Below are 16,528 nucleotides of genomic sequence, written 5' to 3' on the forward strand. Positions count from 1 at the left end.
TGCCTGAGATGGAGGACGCTGCTCATTACTCTAAAGAAGGTTAATCCATTTAACTTCTGCATATTGATATGCCAATTACATGTAATAGAAGAGGAGGCATCAGTCAAGGTAATAGTGCAGAAAGAGTGTGGGGAACACGTGTAAGATACTCTCTCCTAATTGGGGGAGAGCGACTGGGCAAATGAGAAAGTCGAGTCAGTGAGGTGTGCGACCCAGACCAGACACATCAGTCAACAGCGCATCCCATAATGCACTTCACCTCCCATGCTGCGCCTCGCCTGAGCGTGTCCACAAATGATAAAAGCAAACGGGGAGAGGACTGAATATTTAGTCTTCAGGGTTTCCTTTTGGAAGAATGAATGAAGTGCAAATAAACCCAGGAGGGATTTTTAGAGGAGACATTAAACCCTCGTCCTTTCCAGTGAAACTATTATAGTTTTTATTAAGAGTTTGAAATAGTAGTGGCCAGAAGTGATGAGCTAAAGTGTTAAATGTGTTAAATGATTTTGTACACAAAAAAAAAAAAAAAAGGAGGGTTGTTTTAACCCAATTTTGGGTCAAATATGGAGAAACCCAAACGTTGGGTTAAAAATGTAACCTAATATGAACATTTAAAGGGATACTTCAGCGTTAAGCTTTGTATCAGTAGAAAACCTGTAGTATTTTCGAATTACTGAGCTTCCCTCCCTCATATCCCCCTGAGATGAGAGATTTATGTATTTTTTGTCTGGAAAACATCCTCGGATGACGCAAAAAACATCATTTTGTGTCATCTGAGGACTTTGGGCAGAGGCTAGAAACTACAGCTAGTGCTAGGAGCTAGATCCGCATGTCCTCAACCCGCCCATAGTGAGTGGGATCTCACTCACAGAATGTACAAATAGTGTCAGCCATCTTTTTTTGGAAGCTAAGCTATCAGGCTCTTGTTCTGTGGAGAAAGCTGAGTAGTAGGGGTTACCATCCTCTTTTTTCCGGCCGTCGAGATCATCCAAAATGTCCGGGATTTGGCTTTTGCTTTCTACAGTCGCCATTCATTGTTTACATGCACACCTTTTGTTTCAGTCTAACTGAATTCATTCCGATTGGTGAATCTGAATGTAGTGTTTACATGAACGCTAAACAAGTGATCGGTTGATGTGCGTTTTAGCATTGCTAAGAAAATTCCCACTCCTCCGTGAGAGATAGCCTACGAGACCGGTGTCGCTCATCAGTAATCACGCCACCGGCCTCGCGCCGTTCTCCCGCGCCCCTCAGCCTCGTCCTGCTCGCCACAGTAAATAGAATGAATGGCGACTGTAGAACGCAAAAGCCGAATCCCGGACATTTTGGGCGATCTCGAAATCCCGGGCAGACTCGTCACGGAGACTCACGATAAAACGGCGTCTTTAAGTTTTGAGTCAACTAGTGGCCTAGCCTAGTTGTTTAACTGCACTCTCTTACCGGTAGGCGTGGCTTGGGAGTGGCCTCGTAGGGCAGCGAAGCAAGTGCATTCTGGGAGTTGTTGTCTTTCATCCACATGAGCCAAAAATACATTTTCTGGCTTTTCTCAGTCTAGAAGGCTCCAAATTCAAAAATAATTTCACATTTCTACTACATAAATGACCCATTTTAAATACACATTCATCGTTCCAGAGGTGAAGTATCCCTTTAAACTTTCTTAAAATATACAGGCCTGTTGCCATAAGAAAACTATGATGTGTTTCAGAGAAAAAGAAAAAACAATCCAGAATAGCTAAAACATCTAATATAAAAAAGGCTGAATTCAGAATGGCAGAAATAGTACTAGCATACTATTCTGAATTCAGCTCAATGTGGTTTTATGTATGTTCAAAAGGGAAAATTGACTTTTAAGAAACAATAGAATCACCTAGTTGCATAAACTCCCACTCGTGCAAGTCTGGAGAATCATGACTGTTAATGAAGAGGGAGGGATTATCATTAATTAGCCAAAGTCTGTAGAGTACAAAAGACCAAAGGGCAGCACCTCAGCAGTGTGACTAGCTGTTGAACAATGGCAGGAAGTTGGTGTGCTGTTCAGTCTCTGGCACTTTGTGGTTGGTTCTGTGCTTTTAGTCATGCTGTTCCGAAGTGGAGTGATCTGCCCCAGAATCCTCAAGCACTGATGTTCCAGCAAACTGACCAGTGGTTTCAAAAGCCAGTTCAAAAGCAATCTAGTCAATGGTTTCCTCAGCAGGTTCAAAAGCCAGTTCAACAGCAGGCTAGTCAACAGTTTCCTCAGAAGGTTCAACAGCAAGCTAGTCAATGGTTTCCTCAGCAGGTTCAAAAGCCAGTTCAACAGCAAGCTAGTCAACAGTTTCCTCAGCAGGTTCAAAAGCCAGTTCAACAGCAAGCTAGTCAACAGTTTCCTCAGAAGGTTCAACAGCAAGCTAGTCAATGGTTTCCTCAGCAGGTACAAAAGCCAGTTCAACAGCAAGCTAGTCAACAGTTTCCTCAGCAGGTTCAAAAGCCAGTTCAACAGCAAGCTAGTCAACAGTTTCCTCAGTCAGTTCAACAGCAAGCTAGTCAACAGTTTCCTCAGTCAGTTCAACAGCAAGCTAGTCAACAGTTTCCTCAGCAGTTTCAGCCTAAGCAGCCAGTGGCACAGGCAGAGGCCCTTGACAAATGTACTGTAGCTGATTATGAGCAGATTCAATGTGGACCCCCTGGTATCAGTGGTGCTGAGTGTGCTGCTATCAATTGCTGCTTTAACGGACAGCAGTGTTACTATGGGAAGGCAGGTAAGAGTGTAGAGTCAATGTGGAGGCATTCATGTTAAACTGATCCTCAGCAATAACCTGCTCTTGTAACTCGTTCCAGTGACTGTCCAGTGTATAAGAGATGGTCAGTTTGTGGTAGTGGTGGCTAGAGATGTTACGCTGCCTCGACTGAGCCTGGATTCAGTCCGTCTCCTGGGTGGAAGTGATCCAGCTTGCAGTCCTGTGGGATCCACACCTTTCTTTGCTATATACCAGTTCCCTGTCACTGCATGTGGCACAAGCATGATGGCGAGTAGCTGCTTGTGGTTTTGTTCTGCATGGCTAAGAATGGATTGGATGCCAACAATGTTCCTATTTGCAGGAGGACAGTGGATATGTGGTGTATGAAAACAGAATGACCTCCTCATATGAAGTGGGTATCGGACCACTTGGTTCCATTACAAGGGACAGCCATTTTGAGTAAGTGATGTATGCTTTATCATAAATGTCAATCATTGACAAATGCTACAAGCTCACTGTTTGTTGTCCAGGCTTCTCTTCCAGTGTAGGTACTCTGGTACCTCTGTGGAAGCTCTGGTTGTGGAGGTCAACACCGTTCCTCCACCTCCACCAGTAGCTGCTCCTGGACCCCTCAGGGTGGAGCTTAGACTGGCAAATGGTCAATGTGTCACCAAAGGCTGTGCAGAAGGTAAGTGTTTGTCCCAAGTATGCCTAAAGCCTTTCTAAAACTCCAGTTTCTAGTTAAACGCTGCATTCTTCCTCAGGGGACGAGGCGTACACGTCCTACTACAGTGATGCTGATTATCCAGTTACAAAAGTCCTGCGGGAGCCTGTGTTTGTTGAGGTGCACATTTTGGAGAGGACCGACCCCAACATTGTCCTGATGCTGGGACGTTGCTGGGCGACATCAACCCCCAGTCCACTCAGTCTACCCCAATGGGATCTTCTGGTTGATGGGTGAGTAAGGCCAGTCTTTATCCATCTAGTGTGCTGTAAGGCATTTCTGACTGCCTCCTTGCCTTTCAGATGCCCTTACCAGGATGATCGTTACCTGACCACATTGGTTCCAGTGGCTGGATCATCTGGTCTTCAGTTCCCGACCCACTACAAGCGCTTTGTTGTGAAGATGTTCACATTTGTAGATCCAGCATCACTGGCTCCTCTGCAGGAAACCGTATGCTCTGCAGCCTTACCTCAACCCTTAATATTAGTGCTTATTACAGTGAATTCTATGGCTTAACCCTTTCCCCTTCTGTTAGATCTTCATCCACTGTAGTACAGCGGTGTGCCATCCCTCCTCTGGCTCCTGTGAGCCAAGTTGCTCGAGGAAAAGTGAGTGCTTGCTGTAAGTTGACTTCAGGAACTGAGAATTTAAATGCCCCTCATGTTTCTACCACTTTTTACAGGAAGAGACACGCACGTCAAGACCATCTCTAGTGTGCAAACTGTGGTGTCTAGTGGACAAGTTAACCTGGTCAAGTGAATTTAAGTGTTTTAATAAACTTCATGAAACTCAACATGTTTCTCTTTGGTATTCATTTCTGTCTGGAGTTGGATGTTTCATGACTGTTCTGTTTGACTTCTGCACTACTAAACCTTTTTCTTTTGTGCATTGAGATTCTTGACTCGAACTAAACAAGCCAAGTTTCTGCCTAAGCCATTTAACTTTACTATTTGCCAAGTTCTAGTCGTTAACTTGGGGCCCCTGTTCATGTTTCACATATCAAATTAAGGTTTTAGCTTCTGTCTGTTTGAGGCTTTACATACGACTTTATGGCTGGACTAGCATAACTGCATATATTGATGCCCAAACCGCTCTGAGGTCACTCGTTGGCTTTTTGGAATGCTTTTTTTACAGTCATGCAAGTATAGAATCATATCTTGGGGTAAAGGATGAGGTTTTTTTTTTTTTTCAGGCTAGTCCCAGTAATGTAGACTACTTTCATTTTAAGCATTAATCCCTTAACTGTTGTATCCCAACTAGGTAGCTGTCCAAGGCCTTGTTTATGGAGCTTGTTTATTTTTGGCCACTTCCAGAGGTAGTCCAACACATTAGACCAGATTGCTTTCATAGAGTAGATGCTCATGTGGTTGAATGTGTTCGAACAGCCACAAAACGGTGTACTCCACCGCTGACCTAGTACGTAAACATTTAAGTGCGCTAGCAGGTGTGATTTAAAGGGATACTTCAGCATTAAGCTTTGTATCAGTAGAAAACCTGTAGTATTTTTGAATTACTGTGCTTCCCTCCCTCATATCCCCCTGAGATGAGATTTGTTTTGTTTTTTGTCTGGAAAAGATCCTCCGATGACGCAAAAAAACGTAATTTTGCATCATCGGAGGACTTTTTGGCCAGAGGCTAGAATCTACAGCCAGTGCTAGGAGCTAGATCCGCATGTTTTCAACCCACCCATAGTGGGTGGGATCTCACTCACAGAATGTACAAATAGTGTCAGCCATCTTTTTTTGGAAGCTAAGCTATCAGGCTCTTGTTCTGTGGAGAAAGCTGAGTAGTAGGGGTTAACATCCTATCCGGCCGTCGAGATCGTCCAAAATGTCCGGGATTTGACTTTTGCTTTCTACAGTCGCCATTCATTGTTTACATGCACACCTTTTGTTTCAATCTAACTGAATTCATTCCGATTGGTGAATCTGAATGTAGTGTTTACATGAACGCTAAACAAGTGATCGGTTGATGTGCGTTTTAGCATTGCTAAGAAAATTCCCACTCCTCCGTGAGAGATAGCCTACGAGACCGGAGTCGCTCATCAGTAATCACGCCACCGGCCTCGCGCCGTTCTCCCGCGCCCCTCAGCCTCGTCCTGCTCGCCACAGTAAATAGAATGAATGGCGACTGTAGAACGCAAAAGCCGAATCCCGGACATTTTGGGCGATCTCGAAATCCCGGGCAGACTCGTCACGGAGACTCACGATAAAACGGCGTCTTTTAAGTTTTGAGTCAACTAGTAGCCTAGCCTAGTTGTTTAACTGCGCTCTCTTACCGGTAGGCGTGGCTTGGGAGTGGCCTCGTAGGGCAGCGAAGCAAGTGCATTCTGGGAGTTGTTGTCTTTCATCCACATGAGCCAAAAATACATTTTCTGGCTTTTCTCAGTCTAGAAGGCTCCAAATTCAAAAATAATGTCACATTTCTACTACATAAATGACCCATTTTAAATACACATTCATCGTTCCAGAGGTGAAGTATCCCTTTAAACTTTCTTAAAATATACAGGCCTGTTGCCATAAGAAAACTATGATGTGTTTCAAAGAAAAGGAAAAAACAATCCAGAATAGCTAAAACATCTAATATAAAAAAGGCTGAATTCAGAATGGCAGAAATAGCACTAGCATACTATTCTGAATTCAGCTCAATGTGGTTTTATGTATGTTCAAAAGGGAAAATGGACTTTTAAGAAACAATAGAATCACCTAGTTGCATAAACTCCCACTCGTGCAAGTCTGGAGAATCATGACTGTTAATGAAGAGGGAGGGATTATCATTAATTAGCCAAAGTCTGTAGAGTACAAAAGACCAAAGGGCAGCACCTCAGCAGTGTGACTAGCTGTTGAACAATGGCAGGAAGTTGGTGTGCTGTTCAGTCGCTGGCACTTTGTGTTTGGTTCTGTGCTTTCAGTCATGCTGTTCCGAAGTGGAGTGATCTGCCCCAGAATCCTCAAGCTCTGACGTTCCAGCAAACTGACCAGTGGTTTCAAAAGCCAGTTCAAAAGCAATCTAGTCAATGGTTTCCTCAGCAGGTTCAAAAGCCAGTTCAACAGCAAGCTAGTCAATGGTTTCCTCAGCAGGTTCAAAAGCCAGTTCAACAGCAAGCTAGTCAACAGTTTCCTCAGAAGGTTCAACAGCAAGCTAGTCAATGGTTTCCTCAGCAGGTTCAAAAGCCAGTTCAACAGCAGGCTAGTCAACAGTTTCCTCAGAAGGTTCAACAGCAAGCTAGTCAATGGTTTCCTCAGCAGGTTCAAAAGCCAGTTCAACAGAAAGCTAGTCAACAGTTTCCTCAGCAGGTTCAAAAGCCAGTTCAACAGCAAGCTAGTCAACAGTTTCCTCAGTCAGTTCAACAGCAAGCTAGTCAACAGTTTCCTCAGTCAGTTCAACAGCAAGCTAGTCAACAGTTTCCTCAGCAGTTTCAGCCTAAGCAGCCAGTGGCACAGGCAGAGGCCCTTGACAAATGTACTGTAGCTGATTATGAGCAGATTCAATGTGGACCCCCTGGTATCAGTGGTGCTGAGTGTGCTGCTATCAATTGCTGCTTTAACGGACAGCAGTGTTACTATGGGAAGGCAGGTAAGAGTGTAGAGTCAATGTGGAGGCATTCATGTTAAACTGATCCTCAGCAATAACCTGCTCTTGTAACTCGTTCCAGTGACTGTCCAGTGTATAAGAGATGGTCAGTTTGTGGTAGTGGTGGCTAGAGATGTTACGCTGCCTCGACTGAGCCTGGATTCAGTCCGTCTCCTGGGTGGAAGTGATCCAGCTTGCAGTCCTGTGGGATCCACACCTTTCTTTGCTATATACCAGTTCCCTGTCACTGCATGTGGCACAAGCATGATGGCGAGTAGCTGCTTGTGGTTTTGTTCTGCATGGCTAAGAATGGATTGGATGCCAACAATGTTCCTATTTGCAGGAGGACAGTGGATATGTGGTGTATGAAAACAGAATGACCTCCTCATATGAAGTGGGTATCGGACCACTTGGTTCCATTACAAGGGACAGCCATTTTGAGTAAGTGATGTATGCTTTATCATAAATGTCAATCATTGACAAATGCTACAAGCTCACTGTTTGTTGTCCAGGCTTCTCTTCCAGTGTAGGTACTCTGGTACCTCTGTGGAAGCTCTGGTTGTGGAGGTCAACACCGTTCCTCCACCTCCACCAGTAGCTGCTCCTGGACCCCTCAGGGTGGAGCTTAGACTGGCAAATGGTCAATGTGTCACCAAAGGCTGTGCAGAAGGTAAGTGTTTGTCCCAAGTATGCCTAAAGCCTTTCTAAAACTCCAGTTTCTAGTTAAACGCTGCATTCTTCCTCAGGGGACGAGGCGTACACGTCCTACTACAGTGATGCTGATTATCCAGTTACAAAAGTCCTGCGGGAGCCTGTGTTTGTTGAGGTGCACATTTTGGAGAGGACCGACCCCAACATTGTCCTGATGCTGGGACGTTGCTGGGCGACATCAACCCCCAGTCCACTCAGTCTACCCCAATGGGATCTTCTGGTTGATGGGTGAGTAAGGCCAGTCTTTATCCATCTAGTGTGCTGTAAGGCATTTCTGACTGCCTCTTTGCCTTTCAGATGCCCTTACCAGGATGATCGTTACCTGACCACATTGGTTCCAGTGGCTGGATCATCTGGTCTTCAGTTCCCGACCCACTACAAGCGCTTTGTTGTGAAGATGTTCACATTTGTAGATCCAGCATCACTGGCTCCTCTGCAGGAAACCGTATGCTCTGCAGCCTTACCTCAACCCTTAATATTAGTGCTTATTACAGTGAATTCTATGGCTTAACCCTTTCCCCTTCTGTTAGATCTTCATCCACTGTAGTACAGCGGTGTGCCATCCCTCCTCTGGCTCCTGTGAGCAAAGTTGCTCGAGGAAAAGTGAGTGTTTGCTGTAAGTTGACTTCAGGAACTGAGAATTTAAATGCCCCTCATGCTTCTACCACTTTTTACAGGAAGAGACACGCACGTCAAGACCATCTCTAGTGGGCAAACTGTGGTGTCTAGTGGACAAGTTAACCTGGTCAAGTGAATTTAAGTGTTTTAATAAACTTCATGAAACTCAACATGTTTCTCTTTGGTATTCATTTCTGTCTGGAGTTGGATGTTTCATGACTGTTCTGTTTGACTTCTGCACTACTAAACCTTTTTCTTTTGTGCATTGAGATTCTTGACTCGAACTAAACAAGCCAAGTTTCTGCCTAAGCCATTTAACTTTACTATTTGCCAAGTTCTAGTCGTTAACTTGGGGCCCCTGTTCATGTTTCACATATCAAATTAAGGTTTTAGCTTCTGTCTGTTTGAGGCTTTACATACGACTTTATGGCTGGACTAGCATAACTGCATATATTGATGCCCAAACCGCTCTGAGGTCACTCGTTGGCTTTTTGGAATGCTTTTTTTACAGTCATGCAAGTATAGAATCATATCTTGGGGTAAAGGATGAGGTTTTTTTTTTTTTTCAGGCTAGTCCCAGTAATGTAGACTACTTTCATTTTAAGCATTAATCCCTTAACTGTTGTATCCCAACTAGGTAGCTGTCCAAGGCCTTGTTTATGGAGCTTGTTTATTTTTGGCCACTTCCAGAGGTAGTCCAACACATTAGACCAGATTGCTTTCATAGAGTAGATGCTCATGTGGTTGAATGTGTTCGAACAGCCACAAAACGGTGTACTCCACCGCTGACCTAGTACGTAAACATTTAAGAAGTGCGCTAGCAGGTGTGATTTAAAGGGATACTTCAGCATTAAGCTTTGTATCAGTAGAAAACCTGTAGTATTTTTGAATTACTGTGCTTCCCTCCCTCATATCCCCCTGAGATGAGATTTGTTTTGTTTTTTGTCTGGAAAAGATCCTCCGATGACGCAAAAAAACGTAATTTTGCATCATCGGAGGACTTTTTGGCCAGAGGCTAGAATCTACAGCCAGTGCTAGGAGCTAGATCCGCATGTTTTCAACCCACCCATAGTGGGTGGGATCTCACTCACAGAATGTACAAATAGTGTCAGCCATCTTTTTTTGGAAGCTAAGCTATCAGGCTCTTGTTCTGTGGAGAAAGCTGAGTAGTAGGGGTTAACATCCTATCCGGCCGTCGAGATCGTCCAAAATGTCCGGGATTTGACTTTTGCTTTCTACAGTCGCCATTCATTGTTTACATGCACACCTTTTGTTTCAATCTAACTGAATTCATTCCGATTGGTGAATCTGAATGTAGTGTTTACATGAACGCTAAACAAGTGATCGGTTGATGTGCGTTTTAGCATTGCTAAGAAAATTCCCACTCCTCCGTGAGAGATAGCCTACGAGACCGGAGTCGCTCATCAGTAATCACGCCACCGGCCTCGCGCCGTTCTCCCGCGCCCCTCAGCCTCGTCCTGCTCGCCACAGTAAATAGAATGAATGGCGACTGTAGAACGCAAAAGCCGAATCCCGGACATTTTGGGCGATCTCGAAATCCCGGGCAGACTCGTCACGGAGACTCACGATAAAACGGCGTCTTTTAAGTTTTGAGTCAACTAGTAGCCTAGCCTAGTTGTTTAACTGCGCTCTCTTACCGGTAGGCGTGGCTTGGGAGTGGCCTCGTAGGGCAGCGAAGCAAGTGCATTCTGGGAGTTGTTGTCTTTCATCCACATGAGCCAAAAATACATTTTCTGGCTTTTCTCAGTCTAGAAGGCTCCAAATTCAAAAATAATGTCACATTTCTACTACATAAATGACCCATTTTAAATACACATTCATCGTTCCAGAGGTGAAGTATCCCTTTAAACTTTCTTAAAATATACAGGCCTGTTGCCATAAGAAAACTATGATGTGTTTCAAAGAAAAAGAAAAAACAATCCAGAATAGCTAAAACATCTAATATAAAAAAGGCTGAATTCAGAATGGCAGAAATAGCACTAGCATACTATTCTGAATTCAGCTCAATGTGGTTTTATGTATGTTCAAAAGGGAAAATGGACTTTTAAGAAACAATAGAATCACCTAGTTGCATAAACTCCCACTCGTGCAAGTCTGGAGAATCATGACTGTTAATGAAGAGGGAGGGATTATCATTAATTAGCCAAAGTCTGTAGAGTACAAAAGACCAAAGGGCAGCACCTCAGCAGTGTGACTAGCTGTTGAACAATGGCAGGAAGTTGGTGTGCTGTTCAGTCGCTGGCACTTTGTGTTTGGTTCTGTGCTTTCAGTCATGCTGTTCCGAAGTGGAGTGATCTGCCCCAGAATCCTCAAGCTCTGACGTTCCAGCAAACTGACCAGTGGTTTCAAAAGCCAGTTCAAAAGCAATCTAGTCAATGGTTTCCTCAGCAGGTTCAAAAGCCAGTTCAACAGCAAGCTAGTCAATGGTTTCCTCAGCAGGTTCAAAAGCCAGTTCAACAGCAAGCTAGTCAACAGTTTCCTCAGAAGGTTCAACAGCAAGCTAGTCAATGGTTTCCTCAGCAGGTTCAAAAGCCAGTTCAACAGCAGGCTAGTCAACAGTTTCCTCAGAAGGTTCAACAGCAAGCTAGTCAATGGTTTCCTCAGCAGGTTCAAAAGCCAGTTCAACAGCAAGCTAGTCAACAGTTTCCTCAGCAGGTTCAAAAGCCAGTTCAACAGCAAGCTAGTCAACAGTTTCCTCAGTCAGTTCAACAGCAAGCTAGTCAACAGTTTCCTCAGTCAGTTCAACAGCAAGCTAGTCAACAGTTTCCTCAGCAGTTTCAGCCTAAGCAGCCAGTGGCACAGGCAGAGGCCCTTGACAAATGTACTGTAGCTGATTATGAGCAGATTCAATGTGGACCCCCTGGTATCAGTGGTGCTGAGTGTGCTGCTATCAATTGCTGCTTTAACGGACAGCAGTGTTACTATGGGAAGGCAGGTAAGAGTGTAGAGTCAATGTGGAGGCATTCATGTTAAACTGATCCTCAGCAATAACCTGCTCTTGTAACTCGTTCCAGTGACTGTCCAGTGTATAAGAGATGGTCAGTTTGTGGTAGTGGTGGCTAGAGATGTTACGCTGCCTCGACTGAGCCTGGATTCAGTCCGTCTCCTGGGTGGAAGTGATCCAGCTTGCAGTCCTGTGGGATCCACACCTTTCTTTGCTATATACCAGTTCCCTGTCACTGCATGTGGCACAAGCATGATGGCGAGTAGCTGCTTGTGGTTTTGTTCTGCATGGCTAAGAATGGATTGGATGCCAACAATGTTCCTATTTGCAGGAGGACAGTGGATATGTGGTGTATGAAAACAGAATGACCTCCTCATATGAAGTGGGTATCGGACCACTTGGTTCCATTACAAGGGACAGCCATTTTGAGTAAGTGATGTATGCTTTATCATAAATGTCAATCATTGACAAATGCTACAAGCTCACTGTTTGTTGTCCAGGCTTCTCTTCCAGTGTAGGTACTCTGGTACCTCTGTGGAAGCTCTGGTTGTGGAGGTCAACACCGTTCCTCCACCTCCACCAGTAGCTGCTCCTGGACCCCTCAGGGTGGAGCTTAGACTGGCAAATGGTCAATGTGTCACCAAAGGCTGTGCAGAAGGTAAGTGTTTGTCCCAAGTATGCCTAAAGCCTTTCTAAAACTCCAGTTTCTAGTTAAACGCTGCATTCTTCCTCAGGGGACGAGGCGTACACGTCCTACTACAGTGATGCTGATTATCCAGTTACAAAAGTCCTGCGGGAGCCTGTGTATGTTGAGGTGCACATTTTGGAGAGGACCGACCCCAACATTGTCCTGATGCTGGGACGTTGCTGGGCGACATCAACCCCCAGTCCACTCAGTCTACCCCAATGGGATCTTCTGGTTGATGGGTGAGTAAGGCCAGTCTTTATCCATCTAGTGTGCTGTAAGGCATTTCTGACTGCCTCTTTGCCTTTCAGATGCCCTTACCAGGATGATCGTTACCTGACCACATTGGTTCCAGTGGCTGGATCATCTGGTCTTCAGTTCCCGACCCACTACAAGCGCTTTGTTGTGAAGATGTTCACATTTGTAGATCCAGCATCACTGGCTCCTCTGCAGGAAACCGTATGCTCTGCAGCCTTACCTCAACCCTTAATATTAGTGCTTATTACAGTGAATTCTATGGCTTAACCCTTTCCCCTTCTGTTAGATCTTCATCCACTGTAGTACAGCGGTGTGCCATCCCTCCTCTGGCTCCTGTGAGCAAAGTTGCTCGAGGAAAAGTGAGTGCTTGCTGTAAGTTGACTTCAGGAACTGAGAATTTAAATGCCCCTCATGCTTCTACCACTTTTTACAGGAAGAGACACGCACGTCAAGACCATCTCTAGTGTGCAAACTGTGGTGTCTAGTGGACAAGTTAACCTGGTCAAGTGAATATAAGTGTTTTAATAAACTTCATGAAACTCAACATGTTTCTCTTTGGTATTCATTTCTGTCTGGAGTTGGATGTTTCATGACTGTTCTGTTTGACTTCTGCACTTCTAAACCTTTTTCTTTTGTGCATTGAGATTCTTGACTCGAACTAAACAAGCCAAGTTTCTGCCTAAGCCATTTAACTTTACTATTTGCCAAGTTCTAGTCGTTATCTTGGGGCCCCTGTTCATGTTTCACATATCAAATTAAGGTTTTAGCTTCTGTCTGTTTGAGGCTTTACATACGACTTTATGGCTGGACTAGCATAACTGCATATATTGATGCCCAAACCGCTCTGAGGTCACTCGTTGGTGTTTTGGAATGCTTTTTTTACAGTCATGCAAGTATAGAATCATATCTTGGGGTAAAGGATGAGGGTTTTTTATTTTTTCAGGCTAGTCCCAGTAATGTAGACTACTTTCATTTAAGCATTAATCCCTTAACTGTTGTATCCCAACTGGGTAGCTGTCCAAGGCCTTGTTTATGGAGCTTGTTTATTTTTGGCCACTTCCAGAGGTAGTCCAACACATTAGACCAGATTGCTTTCATAGAGTAGATGCTCATGTGGTTGAATGTGTTCGAACAGCCACAAAACGGTGTACTCCACCGCTGACCTAGTACGTAAACATTTAAGAAGTGCGCTAGCAGGTGTGATTTAAGCCAGTGGCTGGGTTTGTCCCTATTTAACCCAACGTTGGGTTGAAACTAGTTATTTTGCGTAGTTATGTTTGGAATTTTTTTTTTTTTTTTTTTTTTTTTTTTTTTTTTTTTTTTGGTCTAGAAGTTATGAACATGCAAAAACGAGAGAACCAATGAATTATTAATAACTGATTATGTTGTAGATGTATGCTAATTCCTGTCAGCTTTTTGTTTTTAATGCATTTTTTACACAGTAAAATAAAACCTGTAGCTGTAGTTTGCCTTTTTAACCAAGTTTAGTGTTTTGTTCCGTCATATAAAAAAAAAAATTCCTCATATTTTAATGGTTTAATGGAAATTAAACATTTTAATTGGCTAAATTCTTCATAAGTGCAGAATTTTTTTGAAAACCCCTCCATCCTTTCCTCATTTTATTAATTTGAAGGAAAAACAACGTCTTCTCCGGACATCACTTTTATTTTATTGTTAGTTTCTGTTTTTGTATTCATTTTATTTAAAGTTGTAGTTTAGTTTATTTCTGTAATTTTTATCATTTTATGTTTTCAGTAGATTTTTATATATTTATATAATCTTTATTTCAGTTTTAGCTTTTGTAGTACATCAAGTTAGACTAAATTAAAGTGAGGAATGTTAAAACATTTATACATCGTTCATGGAGCGTTTTTTCTTAAATGTTTCAGTGTTCGTCTAACTTTTTTAAATGTTGCTACGTGTTTCAGGACATTCAGAGAACATTCAAAAGTAACATTCCATAATTTTAAGGAATGAAACAATGGAATGTTCCCTTTCTGTTCACAACCTGGAAAATAAAACATTTTTAATACATTTAAAAAACTGGATGTTTTGAACATTCAGAAATACTGTTTTCATAACTTAATTGAACATATTTAGTTAGCCAGGCTCATGTCAGAACTCATGCTGCTAAAGTTCAGGTTTAAATGCGGATGTGAATGAACTCCCAGGGAGACACACATGGTTAAATGGTCTTTAGCAAATAAAAGGTATCAATGAGTCACATTACAAGACAATAAAACCTGTTCAGCAAACATTTGCAGAGATAGATGTGTGTAAGACATGGTAAATTATCTTCTAAATGATATGCAAAACAAGTACTAGCATTGCATAACAGAAAACATCCTGGAGTTTCTCTCAGAATCGTCTGAGAAGAACAGAGCAGCTGGAATTAAAGTTCATCAGGACTCATTCAGAGTGTGAGAAGAGATTCAGAGTCAAATAAAGTGTTCAGATCATCTGAAGAGACTCTTGGTTTAATGAAGCTTCTGAAGGACAAACGTCCCTCAACAAACAGGACACATTTTCCCATCAGGGGGTCGTTTTACAATTCACTAATGAATAACTCACTTCAGAGCAAAGTACAAATGATGCTTGTTTAAGAGTTAGTTTCATAGTTTACTGCACTAAACTGCTCTTGGACTGAGTTACGAGATATAGGTTGATATACAGTATGTTGCCATTGAACAATCCCTTAAAGTTAACCTTTAAAAACACTAATAATTTAACATTTAACACTTCAGCAAATCTCAGAATGAAGCTCCATTTCTCATACTGCACATTAATATTGAGATGCTTAAACTGACTTTTTAGGTTTCAGCTTGTTTTCTGTTAAATCATTTATTTAGACAAAATAGTATAGAATTTTAATTGGCTGGTTATAGTTGTTGGCCATAAAATGAAAATAATTATTGAAAAAAATTGTAACATCAGTAAAAAACCAAACCATTTGAATTTAATGTTTGTGATGAATGAAGACTAATTTCAGCATGCATATTCAGTTTTACATAGTCTACACAAACTCTATAGTGAGATTACTTTAGAATGTTCTCTGAACGTTACTTTAGAATGTTCTCTGAACGTTACATTTGAATGTTCTCTGAACGTTACATTTGAATGTTCTCTTAACGTTACTTTTGAATGTTCTCTGAACGTTACATTTGAATGTTCTCTTAACGTTACTTTTGAATGTTCTCTTAACGTTACTTTTGAATGTTCTCTGAACGTTACATTTGAATGTTCTCTGAACGTCACTTTTGAATGTTCTCTGAACGTCACTTTTGAATGTTCTCTTATTGTTACTTTTGAATGTTCTCTGAACGTTACATTTGAATGTTCTCTGAACGTTACATTTGAATGTTCTCTGAATGTCACTTTTGAATGTTCTCTGAACGTTACAGTTGAATGTTCTCTTATTGTTACTTTTGAATGTTCTCTGAACGTTACTTTTGAATGTTCTCTGAACGTCACTTTTGAATGTTCTCTGAACGTTACATTTGAATGTTCTCTTATTGTTACTTTTGAATGTTCTCTGAACGTTACATTTGAATGTTCTCTTATTGTTACTTTTGAATGTTCTCTGAACGTTACATTTGAATGTTCTCTGAACGTTACATTTGAATGTTCTCTGAATGTCACTTTTGAATGTTCTCTGAATGTCACTTTTGAATGTTCTCTGAACGTCACTTTTGAATGTTCTCTTAACGTTACTTTTGAATGTTCTCTGAACGTTACATTTGAATGTTCTCTGAACGTCACTTTTGAATGTTCTCTGAACGTCACTTTTGAATGTTCTCTGAACGTTACATTTGAATGTTCTCTGAACATTACTTTTGAATGTTCTCTTATTGTTACTTTTGAATGTTCTCTGAACGTTACTTTTGAATGTTCTCTGAACGTTACTTTTGAATGTTCTCTGAACGTTACTTTTGAATGTTCTCTGAACGTTACATTTGAATGTTCTCTTAACGTTACTTTTGAATGTTCTCTGAACGTCACTTTTGAATGTTCTCTGAACGTTACATTTGAATGTTCTCTTAACGTTACTTTTGAATGTTCTCTGAGCATTACTTTTGAATGTTCTCTTATTGTTACTTTTGAATGTTCTCTGAACGTTACTTTTGAATGTTCTCTGAACGTCACTTTTGAATGTTCTCTGAACGTCACTTTTGAATGTTCTCTGAACGTTACATTTGAATGTTCTCTGAATGTCACTTTTGAATGTTCTCTGAACGTTACATTTGAATGTTCTCTGAACGTTACTTTTGAATTTTCTC

At 42.0% G+C, this 16,528-nt stretch overlaps 3 protein-coding genes across 4 annotated transcripts; all 3 read left to right on the top strand.

The window, feature by feature from the left end:
- The first annotated feature begins 1,990 nt into the window (after positions 1–1,990).
- Positions 1,991–4,254, top strand: LOC311301698 (zona pellucida sperm-binding protein 4-like). Of its 2 annotated transcripts, XM_084426972.1 has the most exons (9): positions 1,991–2,410; positions 2,459–2,738; positions 2,818–3,005; positions 3,079–3,176; positions 3,248–3,405; positions 3,482–3,674; positions 3,744–3,891; positions 3,977–4,049; positions 4,124–4,254. In XM_084426972.1, exons 1-9 carry the CDS (start codon positions 2,012–2,014, stop codon positions 4,198–4,200), a joined length of 1,614 nt encoding a protein of 537 aa, XP_084283098.1. In that variant the 5' UTR covers positions 1,991–2,011; the 3' UTR covers positions 4,201–4,254. The 2 variants fall into 2 exon arrangements, with proteins under 2 accessions (XP_084283098.1, XP_084283097.1); XM_084426971.1 differs by having other exon boundaries at positions 1,991–2,738.
- Positions 4,255–6,223: 1,969 nt separating this feature from the next.
- Positions 6,224–8,513, top strand: LOC311301696 (zona pellucida sperm-binding protein 4-like). The gene is made up of 8 exons (XM_084426969.1): positions 6,224–7,017; positions 7,097–7,284; positions 7,358–7,455; positions 7,527–7,684; positions 7,761–7,953; positions 8,023–8,170; positions 8,256–8,328; positions 8,403–8,513. Exons 1-8 carry the CDS (start codon positions 6,291–6,293, stop codon positions 8,477–8,479), a joined length of 1,662 nt encoding a protein of 553 aa, XP_084283095.1. The 5' UTR covers positions 6,224–6,290; the 3' UTR covers positions 8,480–8,513.
- Positions 8,514–10,551: 2,038 nt separating this feature from the next.
- LOC311301699 (zona pellucida sperm-binding protein 4-like) lies at positions 10,552–12,810 on the top strand. Its single transcript, XM_084426973.1, has 8 exons — positions 10,552–11,299; positions 11,379–11,566; positions 11,640–11,737; positions 11,809–11,966; positions 12,043–12,235; positions 12,305–12,452; positions 12,538–12,610; positions 12,685–12,810. Exons 1-8 carry the CDS (start codon positions 10,573–10,575, stop codon positions 12,759–12,761), a joined length of 1,662 nt encoding a protein of 553 aa, XP_084283099.1. The 5' UTR covers positions 10,552–10,572; the 3' UTR covers positions 12,762–12,810.
- The last annotated feature ends 3,718 nt before the right edge of the window (positions 12,811–16,528 follow it).

Source organism: Rutilus rutilus, assembly GCF_951802725.1.
Source record: "Rutilus rutilus genome assembly, chromosome: 12".
NCBI lineage: Eukaryota > Metazoa > Chordata > Actinopteri > Cypriniformes > Leuciscidae > Rutilus > Rutilus rutilus.